This window comes from Adelges cooleyi, unplaced genomic scaffold (assembly GCF_023614345.1).
Source record: "Adelges cooleyi isolate 19-005CV unplaced genomic scaffold, UGA_ACOO_1.1 ACOO_flye_CR_arks_rails_tigmint_CR_PRNA_17, whole genome shotgun sequence".
Classification (NCBI taxonomy): domain Eukaryota; kingdom Metazoa; phylum Arthropoda; class Insecta; order Hemiptera; family Adelgidae; genus Adelges; species Adelges cooleyi.
The window spans coordinates 32647-46477 of NW_026095827.1; the positions used below are offsets into that span (position 1 = coordinate 32647).

The window sequence follows — 13831 nt, forward strand, 5'->3', positions numbered from 1 at the left end:
GGGGTTGGGGGTAGTTCTTCCAAAAAATGATAACGCGTGATAAGAAAAAAATGTTACATAACCTATAAAATGTGTAATACTACAGATAGTACCAACATCGATTTTACCAAAAACCCGCCAAGAGAAATTTCGTATTTTAATATCAAAAACATTGCCTTTAGTTAGTTTCTTATCTTTATTGCAAATTGTAGTTAGATCTTTATCAATTATCTAATTTAAATCGTATACACTATACACGTAAAATTCATAATAAATTACATTATATTATAGTATATACCTATCATATAAGTATATGTTATAATTTAATATTATTTGGTATAAAATAATAATAATTTTATTAAAATTTCCCTCAAATTGTTTATATTACTATTTAAATAAAACATTATTTTTACTTTTTACCTAAATTAGTTAACGATTTCAGAATTTGGCTGTCAAGTATAAATTAGTTTTACCACATCTTACATATGTATTCTGTAGTTGAAGAATACAGGTAGGAGCTTATAAGCTTTGTCTTCAATCTTGTCTTTTAGAAGATATATTATTAACAAAATTTGGTACCTAAAGGATATATTAGAGCAAGATAACGGAACATATGACACTTGTAGTTTAAATACCTTACATGAATAACTAGAACCAAACACATATTTCATTTTCAAGTTTCCACATAAATCAATATATACATTATAAGGTTATAGTCCAAAGTGAACCTTTTGCCAGATAAAGACTCGTGAAGAGAAAAAAATTGTTGTACGGCCCCTTTTGCATGGGATAATAGGTAGATAATACGAATATGGCATAATATAATATTACTGTAAACTAGATTTAACAATTCTGTTGTATTAATAAAAATGATTAAACTTGGGTCGTAATCGTATAAACGTCATACTCAATAAATATATAATGTAATTTAATAAAAACTTGCTTTTATGTTGGTGAGATTATCAAATCAGACTGATCGGTATTAAAATACCTTGCAAGACTGAATGTTATTTATAATCAATTAGTAGGTTTTTAAAATAATTATTATTCACTTAATATTTTACAGAAATTAGTTTATATTAAGCTACTCTGGGTATATATTTTTATTATATAAACCAAACTAAACAATATGAATTTGTTCTGAAATAGTTATTCATATGATTTAAAAATATGATACAATTTTTGGTCAATATAAATTTGCAAATTTACAATTATCTCTTGATTTGAAAATGTCCTTGTTTGTTAGAAGATTGCATAGCCCATATTTTATTAATCTATGTACTTATTCATTTAATATGGCCATTTACTTAGTGAATAGTTAAATTAATAATTTATGAATAATTACACCAGAAATCGCATAATATGACAATTGATACACATTAATGCGAGCGTATCAAATACTCATCACATAAATGTTGATCTACCCTTGGTATGGTACAAAGATCTTAATTAAATAACTGCAAAACTTCTTCAAACGATTGTACTGTTCCATCCTTTATAAATTAGGTATGGTACCCTCGTGTTTAATATATATTTTTCTGTTCTAGGAACTTGCTTTCTGTTGTAGTTAAATAATTTTTGGATTAAGTCCGGCCGTTTTACGGTGGACAATATTGACATAAAGCTTTTTTTTAATTATTTTAATTAATACTCTGATAATCAGATAGTATAAAAATCTATTAGAAATTAGAATACCTACTTAGGTATATCCATATTTCATTTAGATCTTTTAAAATTATATTTTCATAGATCCATAGATTTATAAGAATTTTTGATATTGCACTTTTCCAAACATAAGTAGAATTAAATGTCTAAAGTGATGCTGTAAGATACTAGTGAAAAGAAATAAAATATTTTTGTACAAGCCTGGCAAAGACTTGGCTAATTATCTTTTACCTCGATTGCCTTTATAGAAATACAATTATTATCAATTAGATTTGTTTCTTATAGAAGTGATATTATAACTTTTCTGTTATTAATTCTGCCTACATTCCATTTATTAAGAAATGTATACTTTTCTTAAATTATAAAAAAAATAGAAATAATACATATTATAAAATAAATAGATACAATTGCAAGTTGCAGCATCTCATCATATTTATTTATCTCTTATCTCGTTCTCATCGAGATCTGCTGTTAAAGCTCTTTTTGCCCACAATAAGTTTAATAAGTTATAATAAGACTGATTTAAGTATGTTAATATTTACTTAAGATTGGTGAAGTTGTGAAAATTTAAATGATATAAACGTAGCTATGGACATATTTAATGTGAAAACTAATGAGGCTATTTCCAATTCCACTAATATGTATATAATAAAATTGTCAAATCAGAAATTAAAAAAATGAATATTAAGCGGTCAGGTTAACTCTATTTTAACTAAGTGAACATTTAAAAACAGATTAGATAATCCCATTTTTATTTAACATTAATTAAAAATGGTATAATTGTGTTAGGAATATCTTATACCCCCATAATTTTGGTTAGAAATACTAGATTAAACTAGTAGAAGATAATTCTAACTTTATACTGTTAAACAGTTGTACTTAACTAAATTGTAGTTAACAATGAAAAGTATAAAAGTTGTAGGTATTTAATTTACCATTATTTTCAGGTAAGTGCCCCAATAGTTTTAACAAATGTGTCTTCATTCCTTTACACAAAACAGGAAATAAATAATTGTTCAGTAGTTATTATCTATTATTTCAGTCGGTAATTATAATTACTAGGGCTCTAGTTATAATTACTAGACTGCAGCCATTATAAACCAATATCGTTATCACTGTCTCTATCAAAAATATTTGAAAATCATTAAATCCCAAATAATGAAGTAATATAATATTTAGTTATTAAAACAGATTTACATGGTTTTACTAGTTTTTATAGTTGAATTTGAATAAAACTGAACATATGGTTTTCAATATTCAAAACTATTTTAATCTAGATAACTTAAAGTTTAGAGGTCAAAACTGTGTAGAGCTACAAAATTGTGTTTCATGAATTATGATTCATATAAGATGTAACTGCGTTACTATTAAAAATAAAATAGTTGTATACTTTGATTCATTGATAACTGACTAAAATGAAAATATCAAAAATATTGAATATGTTATAAAACTATTCAATTATTATCAAGACATTATTTATATATATCTATAGTTATTAGATAATAGCAGGTATTGTTAAGGGTTAAACTTACTAAAGCTAATTTATTATTTAAATGTTGAATCTATAATTATTTACTACATTATACTATGCATATAAATAAAGATAACGGTATCTGGACTTTATAATACAATTTATATCGAACACATCATTGTATACTCAAAGAGAGTATTCAATATGTTAAACATCCTTCGTTTAAACGTATTATATAATATCACTTAATACAATACACAGATACAAATCACTCGTTATCGAGAGTAAACGTGTCTATGAGAACAGATTTAGAAAAAATACATTTGGTTTACTTTTACTTTATTGTGTCAAAAACTACATCTAAAAACTAATGCATTTCTAAATAATAAAATTATAAACAAATATATACTATATACTAAATACGCTTTGTTTTTTTATCATAATTAAATATTATTTAATTAAAAATTATCAAAAAAGTAAGTGGTTATTAAAACATGTTTTCAGTTGTAAAATAACACAAACAAAAATGTTTTGAAAAATAATTTTACCTAATTGAAATTATTATGTGAGAAAATTAGTCAATCACACTATATAATTAAGCTAACCAAGAAAAAACAACTTTTATTTCTAAAAAACAATATAGACTTCCTGTCTATCAGGCTACCTATAGTAACACAGTATACATTTCAGACCAATTTTATAATTTATAAAGTACAATTCATAAAGTTTGATAAGTCATTTAAATAAATAATAAATAGTAATAATAGAAATAATAAATGTAATAGTTTAAAACACATAAAATAATCTGGTAAAAAGTATAAATAGTATAAAATGATACTTAAGTAAAGATATTTTTTTAACTAAAAATGTATATATTATAAACTAAACATTAAAATTTACAAATGTATAATTACTTGGTTTAGCAAAAAAAAATTGTACTGTTTTTTTTTTTTAATCTAGGTATTCAAAATTTTGACTACACAATTTTTCCTAACAACATCAACATAATTTCATAACAGTTTACAAATTTTCAATCTTTCAGTTAGGTCAAGATATTTTTACAATAAATTAATATTTTAACGTTATTAAGGTAAATATTAATAAATAAGCAAATACAGAAGCTACATTTATAATTTATTTGGTAGGCTAATAATTATGTTTGTCAAAATTGTAATAGTAATATACTGTTAGTATCGTTAAACTAAAGATACTTGTATTGACACTTAAAGTGTAAAAATATTCAAACAATAATACAAGTATTCAAAAAAAAAAAATTTAAACAATCTTAATTTTGTTTTAATGTAGTTGAAAATTAAAAATATTTAGCCAAATGAGATATCAGTGTAGTGGTCATAAATACAGTACAGTTTATATGGATGTTGAAGACAGGATAATAAGTTATTCAATAAATAAACAACTGAATTACAGTTGATTAATAATAAATTATAATGAGAATTTTTTAAATAAAATTAAACAAAATATAAAGAGATTGGAGATGATACTACGATGTTTAACAGCAGGTAAACTGAAATACTGGGTGGCGTTTATACTGTTAGTCTGGAACAGAATATTCTTCCAGGGGTTTTGCACAAAATCCAATTAACTTCAACAACAAATATTCAAATATAGTGTCAAAAATCCATCATGGATTACAGTGTCCATGGAGAAATATATGATATGTCCATTTAATCTTCCTCTGGTCACATTCTAGCTGAAAAAACAACAAATGGTTAAATAATATAATAATAATTATAATATAAAACCAATTTTAAATGAATTACTAATGTTAACGTTTGTTAATTGTGAAGTTAAAATTAAATATAACGAAAATTGATAATGACATTTTTTTATACCATTCAACTTAAATTATCTATCAATAACACTTGGAAGAGTGATTTCATGAATAGACTATATTTGTGACCGGTATATATCAAGTGGACCTAGTTTGTTATCTCATACCAATGAAACGTAAAATCTACAAGTAAATGCAATTTTTCTTGTACAAAAACTAACAATGTTAGAAAATAGTAAATTAAATTATTAAAAAGAAAGATAATTTACATTTGATTTCTTTTTTTTTAAATACCCTATATTAGGGTGTTTTAGATTGATATTAAACTAATTTTGTATCAATATTTGTATTAATACTACAAATCTAGAATGTTTTCCTTACCTAGTCTATTTAGACAAATGATAAAACAATTATTTCTTCCAGTTAGTGTCGAAGGAGAACTGTTCAACCAGAATCTTTGACTTATCTTAAAACTGAAAGATATATTATTAATAAATAAGTAAAAAGTTGAAATGTTAATTATTAAAATAATAGAGATTAAATCAATTAAAACAATTTTACAAAAAATAACTCCATACCTGTTACCACACTTAATCAGACTAGAGATAGTTTCAGGAATCGAACCGCTCTAATGAATAAGCATACCAATAAGCTTTTTATGACTTCAGACAACTACCATCATACTGTAAAACATAATTTACTTGTATTAATAGTTTTATTTAAATAGGATGTAATAATATTGTCACACAAATTAGTACAATATAGTGTATGTATGAACTTTGTCGCTAGGTACTATAATTGATAAATATATTATGTTATTCATATTAAATATTGCAAGTTTATATTATGTGAAAATAAGAGTTTTGAATTATGAATTAAAAAAGAATTCTAATACAAATATTCATTTAATATTAATAAGAAACGAAAGTAAATTTTATTTACCAATAATTATCGTTGTCGTCATATGAACTAGTTGGTTTTTTGTCATTATAAATGTATCGTAAAAATGTGTACTATTTAAGAAAATATAATATATTTTAACACGGTTATTTTTTTTTATCATTTGAATTATTGCCGTTTAGTTCTAGAGATAACAGTTAACTCTGATAAACGTTAGTTATATTTTAGTTACTTTTATTCTAATAGAATTGGCAGACTGATAGAATGTGATTTTATATTTTGGTGTTTCTGGGTTGGTCCACGCTGATAAAATAAAAATTGTGTTATCTTTTGGAAGAACTCTTATCTCTTATCATTTTTTGGAAGAACTGCCCTGTACACAGCGTAAGGACGATGCCGCAGCCATTTTTGGTCCGCCATTCGATAATCTCACACGACTTCGTCTACACGCTTGGTGTCTTTTTTCCAAGCAGACATTCTGTTAATAACTTTGTGCTGTACACGTTAGGTAAATATACAAGCTGTTATATTTAAATAAATAAAACTGCCAATTTGTTTGCAGTATTGGTGCCACGGGTCCGATTCGTGAACATCTCTAGATTTCAATCATAATAACTTGGTCGAATTCTACGATAAATACCTTAAGTATTGCGTCGTGTTTCGTTATTTCGTTACAATTGTGTTTTGTCTTGCATGTCAATAATTTTTTATAAGTTTTATTAGCAGCGCTGGAAGGTGGTTTATGGTTCTACGTTGTGTGAGTACCTATTGTTTTGTATTTCTAATTTATATACATTATTGCCGCGTTTACTGTCTCCCGCGGACTTAAAACACTGCTTTTGAATTAAAAGAATCATAATTTATTTGGTAGCTTGTTACTTATTAGTTATCCGGAGTTGAGTAGAGTAATATAGGATCAACACCATTTTAAAGTAATCTAGTCGGCAAAGTGGCCAATCGTCTAGCTTTGATCTTTATTGTGTTAGCTTCTTACCTATAAGGCATGCTTTTAGCTTTGTGTTATTCATCTAATTCGATTAAATAAAAATTAAGATTTAAATGTTTAAACAAATAAAATATACTACTGAAAACTCAGTGGTTTTTTACAAGTAATGTAAACTAAATTATTCTTTACTATATTATTTGTTACTTAATAAAATAGTTAAAACTGCAATTTAGTATCCTATTTAAACCTCTTTGCATAAGTGGTACAGAAAAAAACAACTAAAGCTCAATGCAATTACAGAGTTTTGAAACGGTAAAATATGTTGAATATTAAACCTGAAAATGACGATGCAGAAGAATACTCCGTTGAACCAAAACCGTTTGATGTGCTGTTCAAAAACAATGAAATAACTATAGTAGAGGATTATTTGGTAAAGAATGAAGTGGATGATACTTATGAGTAAGGCGATTTTTATTACCTTTTTTTTTATCTTGAACAAAACTATTAATACTTGTGCCTGATGGTATCAATATAAGAGTTTCGCTAACATTAAACTTATTTTAGGAGCCAATTGTTCATTTAATAATAGATTGATTGATTTAAAACTACATCTACCTCTTATCCATATAAAGATCCATTAAAATATTTAAAAAAACAAAATTGTAAACATTTTATTTGTGGGTGTGTTGTCTGCAACACCACATTATGTTAGCGTACGTTTTGTACGATACTTACCGAGTTATTTATATAAATATATAGAAAACATTTTTACAATTATTTTTTATTCTTTTATTAAGTTAAAAAAAAATGCGAATAAGTGTCATTTTTTATTACAAAAACTATATATTAAAATTTATGTTTTTTACTATTAAAAATTTCATTTATGTTAAATAGAAATTTTTATGAATAGATTAGGTAATCTAATTTTTTTTGAATTTATTATATGATTAATTTTCGCATTTAGAATGTAAACTAAATTATCTTTATTATATCATTAGTAGACTTTATTTGTTACTAAATAAAATAATTAAAATTGTTCAATTTAGTTGTTCTACTAATCCTCTATGCATATATAGCACAGAAATACAACTAATGTTTAATGTCAATTATAGAGTTTTGAAGCGGTTTAATATATTGAAAATTAAACCTGAAAATGATGAAACAGAAGAAGAGTTGTTGGAAAAATCGTTTGAAGTCAATGAAACTAAACCGTTTGATATGCAGTTCATAAACAATGAAATTTCTACAACAAATAAGTGTTTAGTAAAGAATGAAGTCGACAATAATTATGAGTAAGGTTATTTTTATTACCATTTTGTTTTTCTTGAACAAAACTTTAATACTTTTGTAATTATGTTATCCTCCTCCATAAACCCATCAGTGGTATCGATGTTAGCGTTTCGCTATTATTTAACTTATATTAGGAAATGCTTGTTTATATAATAATATATTATTTTAAAACCGCATCTACCTCTTATCAATATAATGTTAAATCAAAGTATCAAAAAAACAAAATTGTGAAAACATTTAATTGTGGGTTTGATGTCCGGTCAACATCTGCAGCATCGCATGATGTTAGCGTACGTTTGCGTTGGCATAAGAAGTACAGGGTTTTTTTATATACATATATAGAAAACTTTCATACATTGAAATATAAAAAAAATGCGAACCGGTGTCATTTTTTTAAATAAAATCTTAATGTTAACAGTTATAAAAAAAAAATAATGTAATAAGTAATGGGGTTTAGTTTAATTTTTATTAAATACATTTTTTAATTATCATAAATAAAAAATAAAAGTTGATATAAAATTTTAATGAAATAGACTATAAGTAATGTCCTCATAGTAAAATACTTAAAACTTTATAAAATATTATTAATTAGTCACATTTTGTTTTCTTTTCAAAGAGGTATTTATTATATGGATATGTCCCGTTTCTTATCTCTCATATTTTATTTCTAATATTATATCTCTACATTTTGTATCTACAATATCGTACATTTTATATCTTATCTATAATATCTCTAATCGCATATTTCTAATTTTTAGCCAGACATTAAATATTGTTTATCAGCTGTTTCATTCACAAAACATCCGCTTAATCGCGCCACACGCACACATTTTCCTCGGTAGCGTTCAGCGTCATTCAAGCATGCACGCAAAGATTTTCTTAATATCCCCAAGCCAAAAGACATATCCATGTCAAAAATATAGTTTAGTCGTTTATGAGAATTTATTATTATTTCTGTCAAGTTTAGGGTTAAAAGACGTCGGTCATAAAAAGTCTCAAGGTACTCTATGTAAAAGTGGACTTTAGATAGAGTACACTTTTTAAGTTTTAAATCTTATGGCACTCGGATGTTTATTGTCCATATTCTAATAAATGTGAACGTTACATTGTATTATGTAGGATAAGTTTAGGCAACTCGATCAAATAAAAATTGAGTAAAGAAGACTTTTGTATGTCATCTAAAATTAATCAAATTAATTCTTAAAAAGGATGCGTTGTATATTTAATATTAAAACTTGCTGTATGACATCAAAATATATTTGTCTTAAATTAATTTGTTTTGTTTCAAACGTGTTGCAGTATTTATTTTTCGTGTAAAGCGACAGATATCTCAAATAATACAAAGACAATGGATTGTAGTTTTAACGAAACTATAGATAATCATTCTCAGAAAGATATATACAAAATACGTCGGTTCGACTGCAATATGTGTCAAAGGAGGTTTACAACCAAAAGTAATATAATCCGGCATATTGCGAAATCGCATTCCAGTACTTCCATTGAAAAGAAAACACCTCAAAAAAATAAAGTCAATCATCGTAACAGCAAAATCAAAGGAAATACTCGAAACAAAGATGGCCTATTTAATTGTGGTATTTGTTTGAAAACGTTTTCATTAAAATCAAGCCTGAGAAGACATTGGCGCGTTCATACCGTGGAGAAACCCTTTAAATGCGATATCTGTGAAAAAACATTTGGTAGACAACATCACCTCAAGATTCATGAACGCATACATACTGGTGAGAAACCGTTTAAATGCGATGTCTGTAAAAAAACGTTTGGTAGACAACATCACCTCAAAGCTCATGAACGCATACATACTGGTGAAAACCCGTTTAAATGCGATGTCTGTGAAAAAAAATTCGGTCAACAATCTGATCTCAAGAAACATGCTCGTATACATACCGGTGAGAAACCTTACAAATGCGATATCTGTCAAAAAACATTCAATCAACATTCTAATCTCAAGAAACATGTACGTATACATAACGGCGAGAAACCTTTTAAATGCGATATCTGTAAAAAGTCTTTTTGTGACCAATTCAACCTAAAAACTCACGAAAGAACACATACCGGGGAGAAACCTTATAAATGCGTTGTCTGTGAAAAAACATTCGGTCAACAATCTGATCTCAAGAATCATGCACGTGTACATACCGGCGAGAAACCGTTTAATTGTGGTATTTGTTTAAGAACTTTTTCATTCAAATCAAGGCTGAGACGACATTGGCGCGTTCATACTGGGGAGAAACCCTTTAAATGCGATATCTGTGAAAAAACATTTGGTAGACAACATCACCTCAAGATTCATGAACGCATACATACTGGTGAGAAACCGTTTAAATGCGTTGTCTGTGAAAAAACATTCGGTCAACAATCTGATCTCAAGAAACATGCACGTGTACATACCGGCGAGAAACCGTTTAAAAGCGATGTCTGTGAAAAAACATTCAGTCAAAAGTTCTCTCTCATAATTCATGAACGCATACATATTGGTGGGGTGCGATACAAATGCTCAGCCTGTGACAAATCATATGGTCGCCAAGATACTCTCAAAAGGCATCAAGCAAAAGCACACGGCTCATAGATTCATAAACCTTACGTGACTATAAGGCAGTTTTTCAAAATCGATTTGTTATTGTTTTGCAATTTTTTTTACTTACGATTTATTACAGATTTAGTATACTTTTATTAGTTTTCTTATAATATTTAATTTATTACTATCGTTTAACAGATCAATAACATAAGTATTAGTATTTAATTTATTTTTTCGACGGATCGCATGAATTATTTAGTATTTATATTTTTATAATGTATTTTTTAATTTTCATAATCTACACACACAATATGCTAAAAAATATTGTTACTATTCTTATTTTTTATTATAAAATGTTAGTAGTATTTTTAGTTACAGATGGTTTTGAAGAGAATGGTTTATAATATATGTTAATTTGTATTTTAAAATTGATTTTTATTTTAAAAAATTTGTTAATTTTTGAGCGTTGAGTTATGCGTACCATGTTTAAAATCAAAATAAAATATTTTATTATTTCGTCAATTATGATTACATTATGTTAGTTTCATTCATATTTTTAGAATAAGTTTTTCGTTTTTTTAATTCGAAGAATTATTAAGATTGAACGACAGTAAACCAAACCTGACCATTATTAATAAATGTCATTTGGGAAATAAAGGAGAATATGCCTACTTCAATATATACGTTTATTATTAAATAATTTTGTTCAATATATTTGTGTGATTAGTTCCATGAAAACATAATACCGTGTTTGAGAGTAACAACATTAGTTTTATATTGAGACTAATATTGGATTTTTTATAAAAAATTTTTCAAATAATTACTATAATATTGGAATTTTAAAAGATTTATGTAAATGGATAAATTATATGACTATAATAAACAATCTGTTTAAGTGTTCGTCAAATATCGTCTATGTTTAAAGAACTATTCGTAAGTGCCACTTTTGTTTGGGCATGCACCATTTTGACTTGGCTAAACATGTTCGTCTAAGACATCGGCTATCCGCCTCTTTGATTGTGATATATTTACTTTGACGGGTTGTTAAATTACTATGTCCATGTTGAGGATTACGGTTCTACGTTGTGTGAGTACATATTGTTTTGTATTTCTAATTTATATACATTATTGCCGTGTTTACTGTCTCCCGAGGACTTAAAACACTGCTTGTGAATAAAAAGAATCATAATTTATATGTGGTTGTTTATTACTTATTATTTATCCGGAGTTGATTAGAGTAATAAGGGATCAACACAATTTTAAATTAATCTAATTGGCAAAATGGGCAATCGTCTAGCTTTGATCTGTATTGTGTTAGCTTCTTACCTACAATTCATGCTTGTAGCTTTGGGTTATTAATCTTACTTTATTTGTTACTTAATAAAATAGTTTAAATTGTGCAATTTATTTGTCCTATTTAACCTATATGGATATACGATACAGAAATAACACTTGTGTTAAATGTCAATTATAGAGTTTTGAAGCGTTATAATATGTTGAAAATTAAAGATGAAATTGATGAAACAGAAAAATACTTTTTTCAAACAACGTTTGGAGCCGTTGAACCAAAACCGTTGGATGTGCCGTTTGAAAACAATGAAATATCTACAACAGAGGAGTATTTGGTGAAGAATGAAGTCGACAATACTTATGAGTAAGGCTATTTGTATTAATATTTTGTGTTTACTAAATAAAACAAAAAAGCTTTTGTAATGCTGTAGTCCTCCGTAATTAAAAAAAAAAATTAAATCAATGTCCTTAATAATTTACAAAATAGTATTAATAATATTGTTTAAATAATTATTTTCAACGTTAAAAAAAGTAAAGAGATATTTAAACTTTCCTTGAGTAACCTAATCCACTTATTATTACCCTCTTTTTACTTAGCTTGTTTTTTTAGCTATTATAGATGATTAGTGTGTATAGTATTTTAAACATTACATTTTATTTAAAACTTATCGATCAGTCAAAATATTTAGTGAAATATATACTTTATTAAAATATTTGTTTAATTTATTTTAGAAGTTATATAGATAGAATACATGAGTAATTTTGTTTTGTATAATAGTAAATTATAAAAAAATACTTAACAGTCCAATTTACTAATCTAATTAATGATAAAAGCCTAAATACACAATAGAATAATATTTTGGGTTTTGTTAGTTACTGAGTTGATTCGCATTATGATATGTCCAACAATAAACACCAAACTGACAAGTTTGTAAATGAAACACAGTTTAAAACCCAAATATATTCAATTCAGCTGTTAGAATTTGATCATGTAAAAATTTACCACTGAAAAATTGGTTGGTTTATATTTTCAAAATAATGTGAACTAAATTATTCTTTTTTATTATGTTCAAGCTTCAGGCACTTAGTCAGTAAGCTGTCTTCTTTGTTATATCATTATTATTACTATATTTGTTACTAAATAAAATAGCTAAAATTGTACAATTTAGTCGTCCTACTAATCCTCTATGCATATATAGCACAGAAATACAACTAATGTTAAATGTCAATTATAGAGTTTTGAAGCGGTTTAATATATTGAAAATTAAACCTGAAAATGATGAAACAAAAGAAGAGTTGTTGGAAAAATCGTTTGAAGTCGTTGAAACTAAACCGCTAGATATGCAGTTCATAAACAATGAAATTTCTACAACAAATAAGTGTTTGGTAAAGAATGAAGTCGACAATAATTATGAGTAAGGTTATTTTTATTACCATTTTTTTTTCTTGAACAAAACTTTAAAACGTTTGTAATTATGTTATCTTCCTCCATAAACCCATCATTGGTATTGATGTTAGTGTTTCGCTATTATTAAACTTATAAAAGGAACCACTTGTTCCTTTAATAATATATTATTTTAAAACCGCATCTACCTCTTATCAATATAATGTTAAATCAAAGCACTTATCTTTTCCTTCTTCTATACTTGTAGTTTGTTTATAGGCTATAATAAAACATTAGGGATTATATTATTTATATTAATATATACATATATAATACATAAGTAAAGATTAATACCACTTTAAATTTAGTCGGCCAAATGGGCTATTGTCCAGCTTAAATCTTCATGGTATTAGCTTTTTATCTACAAGTCATACTTGTAGTTTTGTGTTATTGATCTAATTAAGATAAATTAAAATTTAGTTATAAATGTTTAAAAAACACAAAATATACCTATGAACTTGTAGTTATGCTGTTCTCCTCTATAAACCCTTCGTTGGTATCGATGTTAGCGTTCCGTT

At 26.2% G+C, this 13831-nt stretch overlaps 2 protein-coding genes and 1 long non-coding RNA gene across 8 annotated transcripts in view; 2 read left to right on the top strand and 1 right to left on the bottom strand.

The window, feature by feature from the left end:
• Positions 1-13831, top strand: part of LOC126833072 (zinc finger protein 436-like) — a 38076-nt gene that overhangs the window by 14601 nt on the left and 9644 nt on the right. The window contains exons 1-5 of one of the 5 annotated variants that reach the window (XM_050564205.1): positions 6197-6452; positions 6531-6564; positions 7054-7212; positions 7866-8045; positions 9343-10864. In XM_050564205.1, coding sequence (XP_050420162.1) covers positions 7073-7212; positions 7866-8045; positions 9343-10630 — 1608 coding nt within the window. In that variant the 5' untranslated portion in view covers positions 6197-6452; positions 6531-6564; positions 7054-7072 and the 3' untranslated portion in view covers positions 10631-10864. The other 4 variants (XM_050564204.1, XM_050564203.1, XM_050564206.1 and 1 more) reach the window with 4 other exon arrangements.
• LOC126833071 (zinc finger protein ZFP2-like) overlaps positions 1-13831 on the top strand; it is a 58216-nt gene that overhangs the window by 5595 nt on the left and 38790 nt on the right. Inside the window, exons 4-5 of one of the 2 annotated variants that reach the window (XM_050564201.1) lie at positions 12054-12233; positions 13105-13284. In XM_050564201.1, coding sequence (XP_050420158.1) covers positions 12054-12233; positions 13105-13284 — 360 coding nt within the window. The remainder of the gene's footprint in view (positions 1-12053; positions 12234-13104; positions 13285-13831) is intronic. The other variant, XM_050564199.1, reaches the window with a different exon arrangement.
• LOC126833078 (uncharacterized) lies at positions 4223-6181 on the bottom strand. The gene is made up of 4 exons (XR_007684839.1): positions 5850-6181; positions 5486-5590; positions 5289-5380; positions 4223-4826 (listed from the first exon to the last, which is right to left on the bottom strand). It is a non-coding gene; the product is annotated as an uncharacterized LOC126833078 (long non-coding RNA).